The sequence below is a fragment of the Amphiura filiformis genome, chromosome 12 (assembly GCF_039555335.1).
Source record: "Amphiura filiformis chromosome 12, Afil_fr2py, whole genome shotgun sequence".
Taxonomy (NCBI): domain Eukaryota; kingdom Metazoa; phylum Echinodermata; class Ophiuroidea; order Amphilepidida; family Amphiuridae; genus Amphiura; species Amphiura filiformis.
In genome coordinates this window covers 18,631,614-18,646,797 of record NC_092639.1, presented here as the reverse complement: position 1 = coordinate 18,646,797, position 15,184 = coordinate 18,631,614, and the positions used below count along the sequence as shown (strand labels likewise).

General features: G+C 37.5%; 1 protein-coding gene across 1 annotated transcript in view; it reads left to right on the top strand.

Annotated features, from left to right (window-relative positions):
• The first annotated feature begins 1,835 nt into the window (after positions 1–1,835).
• Positions 1,836–15,184, top strand: part of LOC140165892 (uncharacterized) — an 86,278-nt gene continuing 72,929 nt past the window's right edge. Inside the window, exons 1-2 of the mRNA XM_072189237.1 lie at positions 1,836–1,967; positions 3,200–3,359. Coding sequence (XP_072045338.1) covers positions 3,305–3,359 — 55 coding nt within the window. The 5' untranslated portion in view covers positions 1,836–1,967; positions 3,200–3,304. The remainder of the gene's footprint in view (positions 1,968–3,199; positions 3,360–15,184) is intronic.

The following is a 15,184-nucleotide window of genomic DNA, read 5'->3' as shown; positions in this document are numbered from 1 at the left end:
ACCCTGCATTCACTTCTGGTAGTACCTGTGAATTCATGGAGGCAGGCTTCCTCTGAAGAGTGTCCTGCCCATTATACAGTGATGCAAAATTCTAATATCTTTGTAGTAATGTTTTGAAGGAACAAGCTTTCAAATGAGACCAAACTCAATACTGTGCGACAAAGTAGCATACCGAGTTTTACGAACTTTTTGACCGCCCCTCGTATGTGAGAAATGTTGCGAACAATCCCCGGGGAACAATCCCTAAGATACATTGTTCAGAAGCTTACAGAGCCGTAGCCAGGGGGGTGGGGGTGCGACCCAACCCCCCCCAAATGGCCACTTTGCCAAACTATGGGAGGCGCGGCGCGGCACGACCACTGATTGACGCACCTGGATGGCACACTCATCATGCTCATGATTGTGAAAAAAATATTAACAGCAATCATGAAAAAGCTTGCTGAATGTTCAATAAAGTTAATTTAAAATAAAACTCAAAGCTATTTTTATCGGCTATCTTTGGGCTTTAGCGAGGGCTTTATGCCGTTTGTGTGATGCAGTGGCCAGGCTCAAATTCAAATGTTCGGGTATAGGCCTAATAGGCCCTAAGTTCTTCAAGTTCAACATAAAAGCAATATTAGGCCTATCATAGTGCAGTTATGTCCACGGCAAATTCACCGTGACCTTTCCAGCCATAAACCCGCTTAGTGAAGATTAAACCGAGATATGCAGTAAACCCATTATCGATTGTCCAATGCAACTTGAATTTATTAGCACGTGCTAATATTAATCCAATGAGCGATTGTCCGCTACTAGGGTAGACTGCGCTGCATTCCTTTTTTTTTGATAAACAATTCATACGTTTCCATGCATAAAACCATTTAAAATCATGACGAAACACATCACATCTCCAGTGACTGCCCTGCCCAGAGAATTCTCATGGATATCTGAGCTGTTGAATCAGAACAGGAATGATGACTTTTCCATGGTCAGGTCAGAGAGATTAATTTAGGGAATGATAAATTAAACTGGTCTACTACAGTAGACTACTACTAGGGGAGTACGGTCGACTAATCCAATCGATAATGACGCTATTGACATTTAGGCCTACGTACGGGCGGAGCTCCACTGACCAAGTTTTGGGGTCACTGGTTTGCTGTCATTTACTCATCAAGGCGGTTCCCCGGGCCTATTATAAAGACTATGCTTATGATTTAAAGATTGACATCATATAAACCATACTTGATTGACAGAAAGTACTCTTTTCCCCTCTTTTTCCTCTCACTTTCCCTCCTAGCCCCTCCTTTCTCTTTTCCCCTAGCTGCACTAGGCTTAATTTGCCATGGCATGGCATATTGATAATAATTAATATCGTATGGTATTGAATGTCGTATGGATTCCCCCGCTCCAGGCTCCACCTCTCTTCCCCTCCTCTCCCTCTCTCTTTTTCTCTCTCTCCCTCCTTTTTCCTCTTTTTTTTTCTTGCACTAAGGGGCGGGGCCCAAATAGACATTTTGCCCCCCCGGCAGCTACATCAAAAGGGGGCCGGGGGGGGGCAAATATTGTTTGGACTGACGGTCAAAGGGGAGGGGCAAGTAATTTTGGCAGACCACTTTGAGAATTCACCACCCGGGGGCGGGGGTGGGGGGGGGGTTAGTCCACATACCCGGTACACATAATTATTGCACAGCCTCTCATAGCCAATGTGCCAAAACCTGAATTTTGATTAGGCCTGACTGTGATTTTGATGATTGTGTCATAGCGCCATCTATATCCCGATTAGGGTCCGACATAGAATCATCTGGATTAGAGGTTATACCTCTCTAAACCCCCATGCGTGCAAATCAAAACAAAAACTCAGGCAGAGGACAGTCTTGAAAGTTCATGCATTGGCGAAAAATGATTTAGATATTAATGCTGGACTGAGACCGCTGACTGATATACTGCTACGGTAACATAGGCTGAGTAAACCTGCATACATTTTTGAGGTAAGGAATAACAATATATTTTTGCGGAAAGTTATTTTGAAGATGATTTTTTGTTACTGATTTATTATAATGTTGCATGCACAATCAATGTGCACCGCCACTGACTGTGGCAGTCTGTGCTGCTGTGGTGCACGCTCACGCACGGTCAGGCTCAGCCTTGTAAGTTGTATACTAGCTGCTAGGGGCTGTGCAATATTAATCATGTTAATTTAGCCCTGTGCATGTGGGGAGGGTAACATGGGGGGGGCAAAGCTTTTGGCAGGCTGAGGGAGAGAGCAATTATTGGCAGGCCGGCATGGCCGGGGGCACTTTTGGCACAATTAGGGCCTACAGGTAGTACAGGGACCTTTTTTTTTAGCTTTACACATCTCTAAACTAAAGGCTCTAGGAAAACACTACAGAAGCGTTCAAATATTCAAAATTTCATGCTCACTTGCTCGATAATCTAATAGACATGATAGACCATTTCATGATTTACATTCTGCAAATTGGGAACCAAAACATTTGGCATGCATACATGTGCAAAGCAAGGGAGCAAAGATTTTATGGCAGGCTGGGGGGGGTTCCAAGCAATTTTTTTTTGAAAAGTTATAACTGAATTTCAAAAAATAAAAATAAAATTGTAGAAACCTCAAAAAAGGAAGCTGGAGAGGACGTGAAATATGTTAATTTTTTTATTTGGCCTAATTAAGAAAATGATGAATAGGATGGAATTTAATCCTACTTTACTGTGCCTTTTGGTCATTCTCAAGTGATGATTAGTCTGGTACATAATGTAGGCTTAAAGGTGGGTGACCTGATTGACAGCCTCATCCCCAACTTTACCCTATCAAAATGCAGAATTTGGTATCAGGTGAAAGCTCATAGTTTTCTCATTAACATATTGAAATTAGGCGTCCAAACTGTCGAATTAGTCTCAAATGTGGTATACCACATTTTTGACTAATTCAGCAGTTTTTTGATGATATCTTGGGAAATACACCGACTTGGAACTCCTAATTTCAGTATGTTTTAAATGAGAAAAATAGGATCTTTCATTTGATATCTATTATTACATGATCATGATGATTATCATAAAAATAAAAACACTGTAGACTACCAGTTTTACGCTGTATTAAATGTCAGTAATTCAACAGTTAATGTTATACATAAGTTTTAAAGAATTTGATTTAATGATTTTCCAAATTTATCAGGTCACCTTCCTTTAATATTTTGTCTACCATTTCTTTCAGACCTTAAATGGAAATTCTTTCACCTGAAGCAAACCAATAATAGATGGGAATTTACCACTAGTGACAAATTATGGAATAAGGAATTATTATTGGATTACATACATTATGTCTCATGCCAAAAACAGACCACCGACACCAAACAAGACATGCAAAGTTATTGGTATGTATAACCAAGAAATCATTGTATTTTATATACGGTAATAGAAAAAAGAAATAGTGCTACAAACTACATGGTGAGTGTGTGCTATAGAGTGCATGAGTAGGGGTGAGCAGGTGCGGATCCAGGGGGGTGGCGGAGGGGGCGCGCGCCCCCCGTAAAAATAGCAAAAGTAGGAAAGATGGGGCGCGCGCCCCGTCAAAACGGGGAAAGGGGAAAGGAGAGAAAGAGAAAAGGAGAATTAAAAGAGAAGAGAAAAGCAATAAAAAGAGAAGAGAAAGGTTACATTGCGCGAAATTGAGTAGACCCGTGCCTAAAAACTGCACAGTCGGGTCGATCGAAGGCCTAATAGGCGTGGGTTATAGGCCCACGCCTGTGATTATTTTAGGCATTGCCGGAGTCAATGCTGACATCAATCCATGTATGGTTTAGTAGCTTTTAGTAGGCCTAATTGTGTGTCTCAAGTCTTACAATGTGTCTCAGCATGGTCTGTGGACCAGTGTAACATTTAAAATTTTGCAAATTGTGTTCGGGCCCTTTTTTTGTTTAAAGCAATGATATAAATAGTGTAAAAATGGTGCACCAAATAGCTTCAAGTGGGCCATCATTTTTCAAAAATTTCCCCCCTCAGACGCCCCTACGTATATATGCGAATATGCGTAAACAACTGCCCGTTTTAAACTTTTGTTTTGGACACCCGCACACTTTAGGCCTATGTTGTTTGAAGTAATGACTTAATGATTAGGCCTACAGTGAATAATGGTCCACGAATGGCTTCGATTGGGCCTTCATTTTCACACATTTCCGAACTTTAACTAACTAAATTTTACACAATTATAGTGTCAAAATCGTCCACCAAATGGCTTCATTTTGCAAAGGGGGGGGAACATCCCCACAGACACCCCTCATGTATGTATAAATAAGTTGCCTGTTTCTTTATACTTTGGACCCGAACTTTATGTTTAAAGCAATTGAATTTATACAATACTTGTCCACGAATTTTAAATGAGCCGTCATGGTCATTTCACAAATTTTCTGCTCTTTCAAACTCAAATTTTACACAATAATTGTGTCAAAATGGTCCTCCAAATGCCTTCAATTAGGTCTTCATTCTGCAAAAGTTGCTCACTTCTGAGGGGGGCACATCCCCCTCAGACACCCCCCTGCGTCGGGCAAGCAAATGAATTTATACAATAATATTGTAAACTTGTTCACGAATGGGAAATGAGCCGTCATGGACATTTCACACATTTGCCGCTCTTTCAAACTCAAATTTTACACAATAATAGTGTCAAAATGGTCCACTAAATGGCTTCAATTAGGTCTTCATTTTGCAAAAGTTGCTCACTTCTGAGGGGGCACATCCCCCTCAGACACCCCCCTGCGTCAAGTAAGCAATTGAATTTATACAATAATATTGTAAATTTGCAAGCGCTGACGCGATGACCACTTCGCCGCCATGGTTCGTCGCCCTCTATCTCATGTATTTTGCACCCCCCGTATTTTTTGTTCTCTGGATCCGCGGCTGGTGAGTGTGTGCTGGAGTGAGTGCATGGATTTTTAAGTGTGTGCAAAAATGAGGGGGTGAGTTAGTGAGTGCATCATGTGCAGTGGTGATGTGTGATTGAGTGAGTTTTATGGTGAGTCAGAGTGCATTCATGAGTGAGTAGGTGGATGTGTTGATCTCGGTAGGTGATCGGACCAGCATGTGAAAGGGCTGGGATTTTGATCAGAATGATTGATTGATTGATTGAGTTCAGAGAATGAGTAATGTGAATATTAAGAGTGAGTGGGTAATGGGTAGATGAGCGAGTGAGCATACAAGCAGCAATTGAATGAAGGAGTATGAGTGAGAGAGTGAGTGACTGTGAAGGGATTGGAACCCTTTGAGTGTATTCTATTGTTTTTTGTTTTTATCTATGAACCCATTGTTTTGTGGGGAAAGAACAAAAGAAAAATGTGTATGTCTGTAGAATAATCAGTATCGGTACTCCCTGCACTATGGCAGTCCATAAAAATAACTAAATATTGTGCTCTTAATGAGGGACTAGGTTATTACAATGCCCGGTTACTGGTATCATTCAAATATTGCTGACATTATTGCTAAAAAAAATGATAAATTATTTATGAATGAAAAGATCCTGGCTCAGATGTTTTATTAGCTGGTTAATAAGTGACTTGAATATGAAATGATTAAGTTTAATAGTATATTCATGAATTAGATTAATGAGATTTAATCAAATTATTACAGAATACAGCGGCATTAAGTAGCATCATCAGTAAACAGACTATTGATCTTTAAAGCATCTGGTCTCCTGTAATAGTTCCATTTCTTGTATTGAATTAAAGATGTTTTTTCATGCGAAAAATAATTGATTGGAGATCAAAGATGAATGAAGTGCCCATGATGTGTAGGGAAAACAGAAGATAAGGCAATTATAGAGCTGCCATCAATTTTGTGTCCAAATCATTTTGGGGTGGTATGACAGATGTGTGTGGGGTGTGTGGCAGTTTCTTTAAATGCAGGTAGCAGGGTTATACAAGCTGCTTTTTCAGTAAATATAGGTAGCATGGTTATAACAGTTGCTATCTTCAGTAGATAGCAAGGTAACTTTGCAGTTTCTTCAGTAAACCTGTAGCATGGTTATAACAGTTACTATCTTCAGTAGATAGCAAGGTAAACTTGGCAGTTTCTTCAGTAAACCTGTAGCATGGTTATAACAGTTACTATCTTCAGTAGATAGCAAGGTAACTTTGCAGTATCTTCAGTAAACCTGTAGCATGGTTATAACCCGTTACTATCTTCAGTTGATAGCAAGGTAAACTTGGCAGTTTCTTCAGTAAGCCTGTAGCATGGTTATAACAGTTGCTATCTTCAGTAGATAGATAGTAAGGTAAACTTGGCAGTTTCTTCAGTAAATGTAGAGAGTAGGGTTATATTAACAGCTGGTATCTTCAGTAGATAGCAAGATAATTTGTAAGTTTTCTTCAGTGAATGTAGGTAGCAGTTAAATACAAACTGCTATCTTCAGTAGATAGCAAATCTATTATCTTCTGTAGATAATAAGGTAAACTTGGCAGTTTTTTCAGTAGGCCTAAATGTAGGGAATAGGGTTATATTTTAACAGCTGAGCTATCTTCAGTAGTAGATGGCAAAATAACTTGTCAGTTTTCTTTTAAATGTAATGGCTGCCTCAATGAGCTGTACTCGATAATTAATATATTATCGACTTTATAAAATCATTGTACAAGACTGTCCAGTGTCTGTACATGTTGATGTGTTGGGCAACAGGGAATACAATTTTACAAAGCCCCTGATCGCCAGTATTGCATTGCATTACATCACAGTTTGATGCAAATATTTGATGATTCCCTTCCATTTTCCTGATGAGATTTTAAAGATTTATGTAAATATTATTGTCAATAACAAATTACATGAATACAAACTTGCTGACACTGTACGATAGTTTAGAAAGTTGTATTTTTGCTCTTGTGTTTGAGCGAAAGCTTACAGTTGTTCACACGTCCTGCTGCCGTAAGAATTTTCATTGACTGGTTGACCCCAGAAGTTGTCGCAAAATGGGAGTGGTTAAATATGAAAGGTCAATAAAAAGCAAAATTATCTTACTCTAAAACCGTCTGGGTTCAACAAAGTACCCCACTGCAAGTATGTTAATTTTCCATTTGTAATTGCTAACTGTGTATTTTGAATGGGGCTGTCAGCCCTGTATCTTCGCCAGCCTCGTACGTCACGTGTTGCGCTTCCTATGCCGCCTGAGGAGAACACATTTTTATTGTATTGCAACCAACAAAAGAAAAGGGTATAAACCTGAAATTTTAATGAGATGGCCAAACACAAACCAAGCCTTTCAAAACAAGTTTTTTGCACATATACATGTAAATGTACCTGTGGATTAAGTGAATCTCAACTAACACACAAAGAAAGGATATTAAAAAACAACTGCCCAAACCTTTGGCATGATAGTTAGTAATATACATGTCTGCAACATACATAATGTTTGACAAATCCACAATACTGCATAGTAAAAACTGTGATCTACAGAATCTCTTGCACATCAGTGTACATGCAGCTGCATACATACTGCATATCAAGAAAAAGAAATATTCACATTCATCATGACACGTATCACACGGCCTGGAAAAACCATCAGCATGGAGTCCTTTTATGAGGTGTCATGATATCCCCTTTGACATCAAAATGATATGGAAAATATGATACAGCTAGAGGCCAGGGAATGTTACTTGTAATTGTATTGAAAGAATATTTTTCATAAATATGATGTGAAAAGAAGGATTTGGGAATAGGGGCCAACAGAAGGTAGGACATTAGTATGTAGAGGTACTGGGTAGCTTTGACTTGAGGTGGGATTTTAATCAAAAAATTATCTCAAGTTTTTTGTACCTTAATTTGAACTGTTCCAACATGAATTACAGAGATTGTACTGTAACAAGTGCATACTTTTAAGCAGCTAATTGGAAATTTGATCCAAATACTAATGCAATGTCCTCAAAATCTTTTCAAAAAACTGGCCACAGTATTTAGCGACCATTATTACCAGGTATCATTAAGGCGGTGAGTATTATATTTGTCCAATTGGCTAGAAGGAAGCATTATACTAGCTGACTAGTGCAGGAATATGATACATTCATTTGATATCATTCGGTACATCGGACATTGTCATTTTCTCCCTGCCCACGGATTGCCCTTTTTGTTGCATTGTTCTTGTGCAACAATGACAAAAGAATAGATACTTCTATTTCATAAACAATACAACACTCTCCGCTTTAAGGTGGTACGAAAGGCAAAATCAAGTTGCTCTGATTGAGGTTAAAATAGACTTGTTGCAGAGAGATATGCAAAATAATCTTAATTCTAAAATTTGAGCCAAATCGGACAAACGGTTTTTGAGATATTGCTGTTGAAAGATTCTTTGTATTCTATTGTTTTTGCCAATATATTGATGAAGTTAATGAGGAAAATTGGCAAACTGTGCTCATTAATATTAATTTTTGCCAATATTTTGCCAATATTTAATGAATAAACCTTCATACTACTTTTACCTTTAAATTTTGACCTGAAACTTTGCCAATGTGTCTCTATGACCTAAACCTTTAACATGTGATTTTCCGCCCATCTAATTTGCATATTTGCATAATTAATTAGCCTTAAGTATAATGCTAATTAATTATGCAAATATGCGAATTAGATGGGCGGGAAAATCACATGTTAATGTTTTAGGCCATAAAAACACATTGGCAAAGTTTCATGTCAAAATTATATAAAACTATAATTAGTATTAAGATAAAAGTAGTATGAAGGTTTATTCATAAGATATTGGTATAATATTGGTAAACATGAATATTCATGAGCACATTTTGCCAATTTTCCTCATTAACTTCATCAATATATTGGCAAAAACAATAGAATACAAAGAAACTAAAAACATGTATATCTTGACAACCGTATGTCCGATTTCCTTCAAACAAAAACTATTTTGCTCAGTGTATTTAGCTTAACTTATTCAATCTATTCAAATGGTTCTAAATTCAGTTTCTGTTTTCCAGAAACATCGTTTCGAACCCCCTTAAGTTTAAATATATAATGCATTTCAAGTTTCAGTCACATGTTTGCAGTTTTGATATCACCAGTAGAAGAACATTTAAGACAAAATTTTTAAAAATACTTGTAATTTTGATATACGGATATTAACCAGATATTCTGGAATAAACAGAACCATATTGTGGGGCTAGTGCATTTTTTCTGTTTTGTTTTACAGGAGGAACAGTTTTGTGCCTTTTTAAAAAAAAAATTTAAAAACTATTTATTGTTTTCAAAGTTTTTAATTATAGGGCTATTTCATTATAAATGACACGTTCACAAAAATGGCTTTTATCATATCTGGTTGATATAATTAGGGTGATAATGCAGTGTTATTAACTTAATTCTAAGTATGCCACAAACTACAAGCTACATGAGCATTTTTACAGAATTCTGTCTATTTTTTGTATAAAAAATTGCCAAAAGGTACATTTTAACCCAATTTTGGAGTCCCATTTCATTTTGCCCATGTATTCTGAATAAATTCTTTGAAAAATTAGGTACATTCTATGGCAATGTGCTTGTTGCAATGAAAATATGATATGTGTGGAACATCATGCAAGTTGAATGGTGAAAATTGGTGCAAAAATGTTAAAATTCCGTAGATTCTTGCAAAATTGGCATTTTATGTTAAATAAAAAAATGAGTGTCCTCTCCAATTCATGCCTCCATTTTTGTTAACATTAAAGAGGAAATATAAACCCTTACCCTACCTGTATAATCTGTGTTATATTACCAATTGATGGGACAGGGCACTGATTGAGGAATTCATTTATTTTACATACAGTAGACCACTTGTTCTTGATACCACAGTTCCGCGTTAAAAATTTGTCCTCTCCAGAACTGAAGTTAATTACTAATTGTTGAAATAAGAAGGATTATATCATAGAATGTGAAATTTGTAGAGGAAGAGTGGTCTTCCTTCTACCAAGGTGGCACATGATTTGGTATTTGTTGCATTTTTGCAAGCCTGTATCCACGATTCTGTTTGCAATTTAACAAATGTCCTCTCCAGCACAATTATGTCATTTCCATGAATTGGTAAACAAACTAAAAAATAAAAATTTCAAAGAGCCAAACCCACAAGAAATTTTTGCATTTTATTGCAAATTATGCTAACAACCCACTTTAGTGTTCAAATTATTGTCCAGTTGTTGAGAACACATATGATATTATTCTGCATTGAACTTCGGTTAGCTAAAAATTGCAATATTCCTAATTTAACCAGAATATTAACCCTGTTTGTAGTGGATTTTAAATGCTGGGGATCTTTTATGCAATAATATTGATGCAATAATATTGATGCAGCTATTTCTAAAGTTAAAGTATGCTTTATTATGTGTTAAAAAATGTGTTCTATCCAGAACAAATGACACAGGAGGGTCTTTTATTTTAGGTTTTCCATGACTAGTACAACAGATTGACGCAGAATACTCACTTATGCATCAGTGTAGCTATTGGGCAGGACAAAATGACTATTTCATGAATTTTTCATGTGAAGATAAAGTTTATCCTTAAAATATGTAGTAATTTTGCACCATTTATCTGGATTAGTATCAATTTACTAATTGTTTTATATTGAAACTGGCATATTTAAGACACTGAAGTGTAAAGGAACATACAACAATTATTACAGACTAAATATGAATAAGTATGAACCCAATGTTGGTTACATATACTCTTTCAAAGTTGTGTATTAAATTGTTTAAAAAATGTCCCTCCAGACGGCAGCTATGTTTTACACAGCAAAAATTCAATTTAATTTTTTAATGGTTCCTGAGGGTTTGACGCTCTAATATTTTGAGAATTATTGACACACCATCTGAACTTTGAAATGATAATGAATTTGCATGAAATAAATGAGTTTGAATTTTGACCCCTTTTGGGACTCAATGTTGTCATTTATAATGAAATAGCCCTATAATATAATTAATTGTTTTAAATGGTTATTTCATGATCCAAATCTAAGTAATGACTTTCTTACACTGGCTCCTCAATATACCGAGTAGAACAAATCATGCACAGGTACCTACGGGAACAAAACAAAAGTTTGATGATGTCCTATAATGTGTTTAGGAGAATGATCCCTTCCCCCTCTCTCTAATGTAATGTAAGTTTGAAATGTTGAAAATTCCAACCCAAAACTCAACTTTGACCGATATTTTATGTAGTTTTTGACAAACATAATCTGCCTTTTTGACCCCTCCGAAAAGGTCTTTAATTTACAGGACCAGGGTTGTCACTACACTGGTCGGTGCCGGTTGGTAGTAACCAGCACTCAGGCAGACCAACCGGCACTCAAGGGAATATGAGGACTTGCCAACCGGCACTTAAGTAGAGAAATTGTACTTTTTACCCTAAACAACAGCTGTAAAGTTACGCATGAGAGTATTTTGGACAAATATCATGGAAATTTAGCCGGCACTAAATTCAGTCTAGTGACAACCCTGTACAGGACGTCATCAAACTTTAGTTTGTTCCCTAAAGACTTGACCGGTAGGACTCATGCAAGAGGTCATTTAAGCTTTTACAAATTTGTTCGGGCGGAAAAAGGATGGTCAATCAATACTAAGCAAGCAAGAATGCTAATTGTCCATCACTTTTCACATCATGCATACGCAGGCTTTTTAGTTTCTACGGACCATCCACTTCCCGCTTTTTCTCTGCTCTCGGGCTTGAATTTATCTTATGATCAGTGCTAATGGTGAGTGGTTTTGACCCACTGCTGATATCAGCTGATACACAATGAATTTACAATCTGATGTTTTATAGAGTAAAAACAAGAATATAAATTTTGAAAAATAGTCCATTTAAAAGATTGGACTGCTGTGTGGAAGAGGTGGGCACCCAGCAAATACACAACACTTTACAGAAAATGTTGAAATGTTGGCTTATAAAGGGTATAAAAACGTTTTAATAACATTCAAAAATATTTTTGAAAATGTGATGCAAAACATTCTGACAGAATGTTGACAAAATATTTTTTTTAAATATTTGTCCAAAATATTTTGCAATAACATTTTAAAAATGTATCCATGACCTTAAAGATAATCCAACATTTAAAAACATTTTTGTGTTTGTTGGGAACTGATCGCTACACCAAAAGTAGATTGAATGGTAGTAGGCTAGGGTTGGGCAAATCACCATACTGTTTTTGAAACGAGTGTTTTCTATGGCCAAATTTAGTGTAGAGTCCAAATCTGCTAACCGTTTTTACGTATGATGACGTTTGATACCACTAAAGTTCAAAAATTCAAAATGGCCGCCAAAATCACATTTTTAAGCACTAAATCGCTTATTTTTATACTTTACTAACCTGTGACATGTCTTTTCATAGGTTATCAGGGTCAAGAAACACATTTTTTTATCACTTTTAACATCAATTTCTGTACATGAAGGGTGTTATGTGGTAAATATTTTTAAAAAACACCCCCAAAACACCAAAAATGTTGTTTTTCCAACATTTTACACCATTAATATACCTTGTATGATTTTGTACTGTCTAATATTTAGCTGATTACATTACAAGTCAGCCCCAGATATTTATCTGGTATTATTGTCCAAACAGCCAATATTGTTTTTGGTCAAGATTTGGAAGAAATAAGTGAAAAGGAGGAGTGGGATAGTGAAGATGATAAAACATCAGAAGACGATACAGCAAAGCGTCAGAAATCTGCTAAGGACTTAAACTTATGTCTTTCCAAGTCGCAGAACTGTGATTCGATATCTAGAGGATGCTTCCTGCTGAACACTTTAAGAGTGATGATGATGTAATTACTGTAGGTCTTGACGACACAACCAAAGCAGCAGGGCATCAAAATAATGTATGATGTGAAAGCTGATCACATTATCAGGTCCTAACATGTCTCGAAAGACCATGACAACAGTCTACAGAAAATATCAGTAACTCAGGAGCTGATGGTGCTGTTGCATAATGATCTAAAACTGAAATGCCTTGCAACGATAGACTTTTGGATGCCAGATCGTGCAGGCGATTGTTCCAAGCTCTTGCAAAGTCTCGAGTGACTAAAGAGAAAATCCTCAAATGCAGTGCACACACTATACTAGGCATGACTCACGTAGCTGACAAAGTCTTTAAGAACATCGAACAGAAAATCTTCGTTCAAGTGAGAAGGTCTTCACATCACCAGGATCAAGTGTCTATACGCTGGCCCTCATTGCAATATCAAAGCTATTTTCTCCTAGCTATGCTGCACACTCCATATCACTGTGTAACGAATATACAGCATGGATGGAGATGGAAGACATCGAACATGCCTGTTTCAAGGGCTTCACTGGTAATAGATTCAGTAGAATTGCAGAGATCACAAAGCAATATTTCCTGCAAAATAGAGCTAAGCGTGTCATATTGGTCTGCCAACGAATGCATATGAAGATCATCGTATTCAACCATTGAGCCACCGCAGGGCAGTTGGAGCAGCCAAGCTGATGCCAGACATCCACGTCCATGACCCCAGGTTGCGACCGTCTGTGAGATCCCATGACCTAGCAGTGGCAGATAAAACCTTGTCAGCCATGAAAGATCATTTCTACCATCTACAGCCCACTTATGGAATTCTCTAACTGCCCAAAATTCCAGCCATTAGATTGAGGGCCAGCTTCAGCCGGGAGGTTAATCGCTTTCTTGGTGCTTCCTCGTCATTAGCTTCTTAATGATTTTTTTTGTCTCTGCTGTTAATGCCCAGTTAATGTTAATGCCATGTCGTAAAGAAACAAAAAAAAAGCTAGCTAAAAAGCTAGTTTTGGCTAGTCGACGTATATTCAGAATAACTGGTTATTGTCTAATTGCTAAAATCTACTCCAAATTGGGAGATGCTTTCATTTTCCCTCTCATGGATCTCTTAGGAATAGATGACAGAGGCAGCAATGTTGATAGAAGTGAGCGTACCTGGTTAGGAGTGCGCAAGTTCTTTGAATGAAAGCTACCTGAGCTTAAGCAAGTCAGAGATGAGTCTATGGATAGTCATGATGGCAAGAGTAGACTGCATGGTGCGGTGCTTGATGAAGTGATTGATACGTTAGAGAGACAGTTATCTGAAATGGCATTCTTCCGCAGTGGTGAGGGTATGGATGTAGAGATTGATGAAGACAAGATGGAATTTTCACCTCTTACAAATCTAGGGTGTGAATCAGAATTCGCCAAACTGTACTGATTTGCTATCAAGGGCAACATGGCACAGTATCATCGGCCCGATATCTTCATGGCAGAAATCGCCATGGTAGGTTGAATCCACAGCCACGCATGGCCATTTTGTTCCAACCTGTTAAATAGTTTTGAGACGCATAATGAGCCGAGGGACATCTGACTACTGACAATAGCCTGGTAATTGACCTCTTTGTGTGTGTGAGTGAGCATGTATACGCCATGTGGTCATCTGCTTTTAGACTGCCACCACGAGCGAGTGCAGCTACACTATATGTACGCTGCGCTATAGTTCGGCACATATAAAATCAGAATTTTGGTCAGTTTTTGAGCTCAAGACGCACGCTTCTTTCTCAATACGCAAACTTACGACTATCATATCCTTTCAACACATTATGTTCAAGTGCAAAGAAATAAATATGGCTTCTTTAGAACAAAAAAATTACGGGAGATATTCATCATTTTCTACCCCGGTATCCAAAGATTTATCGCCTGAATATCAAATTGTGCATAGCACATTCACGTGTATCGATCCAGTGTATTCATTTTAGTGTCTCTGCTGTACAATGTAATTATTAACCAGGCGATGTCGGTGTGCATGGGTCGATAGTGGCAAAAAGTACCGTGACGAACAGAGCACATCCAGATCTTGCGAAGTATGTTTAAATTTATTTCTTGACTATCGACCCATGCTTTACCCAATCTGTAACATGAAAACAAAAAGAATCTGTACAAAGTAAGAGTGTCATTTGATGTGATGAGGTGATGCATCATGTTGCAAAGGATTCTGGGAAGGGTAAGATATCTATCCTTGGGTTTCAACCATAAGGCTGAATTTCATACATCAATCTGCCCAGCCCTGTCTTAGCTTTCTTTTGGAAAAACAACTCGGGTAATAAATATCTGATTTGATAGAATTTAGATTAATTTTGTTCCTTTCTCCATCACCTACATTTTGATTCAGGAGAAAGTGTAGCTGATAGGAAACTACGTGTGATGAGAACGTACACTTGATGAGATTGGATTGGGATCGGTTGTTTATAA